Source organism: Apis dorsata, unplaced genomic scaffold (genome assembly GCF_000469605.1).
Source record: "Apis dorsata unplaced genomic scaffold, Apis dorsata 1.3 scaffold_396, whole genome shotgun sequence".
NCBI lineage: Eukaryota > Metazoa > Arthropoda > Insecta > Hymenoptera > Apidae > Apis > Apis dorsata.
This window is the reverse complement of record NW_006263655.1, coordinates 79,642-81,074: the sequence shown is the minus strand read 5'-3', so window position 1 is coordinate 81,074 and position 1,433 is coordinate 79,642. Positions and strand designations below refer to the sequence as shown.

General features: G+C 35.7%; 1 protein-coding gene across 1 annotated transcript in view; it reads left to right on the top strand.

The window, feature by feature from the left end:
* The window catches only part of LOC102681087 (Kv channel-interacting protein 1-like), a gene marked incomplete at its 5' end in the record, with an annotated part of 27,140 nt that extends 25,789 nt beyond the window's left edge, over nt 1-1,351 (top strand). Inside the window, one exon of the mRNA XM_006619163.2 lies at nt 1,107-1,351. Within this exon, the coding sequence (XP_006619226.1) occupies nt 1,107-1,238 (132 nt within the window). The remainder of the gene's footprint in view (nt 1-1,106) is intronic.
* Nucleotides 1,352-1,433: the final 82 nt, after the last annotated feature.

The window sequence follows — 1,433 nt, the reverse complement described above, 5'->3', positions numbered from 1 at the left end:
TTTTTTTTTTTTTTTTTTTTTCCCTCTTCTCACACGCGACAGAGAATTTGAACAAATGGCAAAGATGCCTTGGAACGTGGTGAATTCAATCGATGCTAATTAATCAGGGAGAAAGTAGGGATGTAACTGATGCAAACCACGCCACACACGGTTCGTTATCTCGCATAGACTTTTAATTAAAATGGAACAACGTACGGGTCGTAAAGAAGGGGTCGCGCTCGAATCAGATTCATTGTTTCTAAAAACCAATTGCTAGAACTTTCAACAGCTCTTTATGCACAGTCAGACAGATCATGATACATGATCAAACGGACTCCGTGTTGTATTTGAAAACAGTGTCAAGCGGTTTCAATCGTGTAAAAATAAAATTAAAATCAGTTATTCGCACATTTCCTGAATATTTTTCAATTCCTTTCAATTGTCAAAATAATAAAATTCTGTCATAATTTTGTCGTACTATCGAGAAATGTTATAATATTTTCCAAATATATATCTGATAAATTTAAGTATATCAATTGTTAAAATAAAATTCTATCATAATTTTGTCGTAATATCAAAAAGTATTTAATTTTCTGGTAAATATATCTAGTAAAATTTACATCAGAATTTCAAATGCTATAAATGGAATCGTTGATTATCGATAATGGCTTAGATGGAGGATTGGTTGGAGGATTGATTCGATACCATACTACTCCAAACTAAATTTTGACATATATAGGCGTACTCACATGTACGCCTAAACATTTGTATATCGCGTCAATACGATAGTCGACTTTCGACCATATTATCACTCTAAAGGACTGGTCGAAACCGATAAATTTACGTGAATGAATCCACAGTAATTAGAACTACTCGATAATGAAAGGGTATCTGATAAGCCCGATTTGAATGGGCTATTCACGAATCGTTATTATTGCCTAGATGCATTTCTATAATTATGCGAGATTAGTGACGAAAACTAGCTCGTTCTATAAATGTAAATATATATGAAAATTCTTCGAGATTATTATCTATTAATTATTATATTATTTATTTCAAAATAATTTTCTTTATTTTACTTTCACTTCGTTTCACGTTCGTAAATTCGAAAAACAATATATATATACATATATTTGCAATTGTTGCAGAAGATGGACGGGAACAAGGATGGAGTGGTGACGCTCTCGGAATTTCTGGAAGCATGTCGTGCCGATCCAGATATTTCCACGAGTATGGCGGCTCTGGACACGGCCTTCTGACACTCGGCACGACCACGATACATGCCATGGACCTGAAAACATTCTGTCGATTTGGAAATATATGAATATGAATCGCTCAACGTTGTACCTTACCTCCTGGACCAGAGGGGAAAGAATTTCCTCAAGGTGTGTCAGCGAAGATCTCGAGCGAGCCGAGAGATTAGACCCCCTCCCGAGAGTCTATGCTCGTGCGCG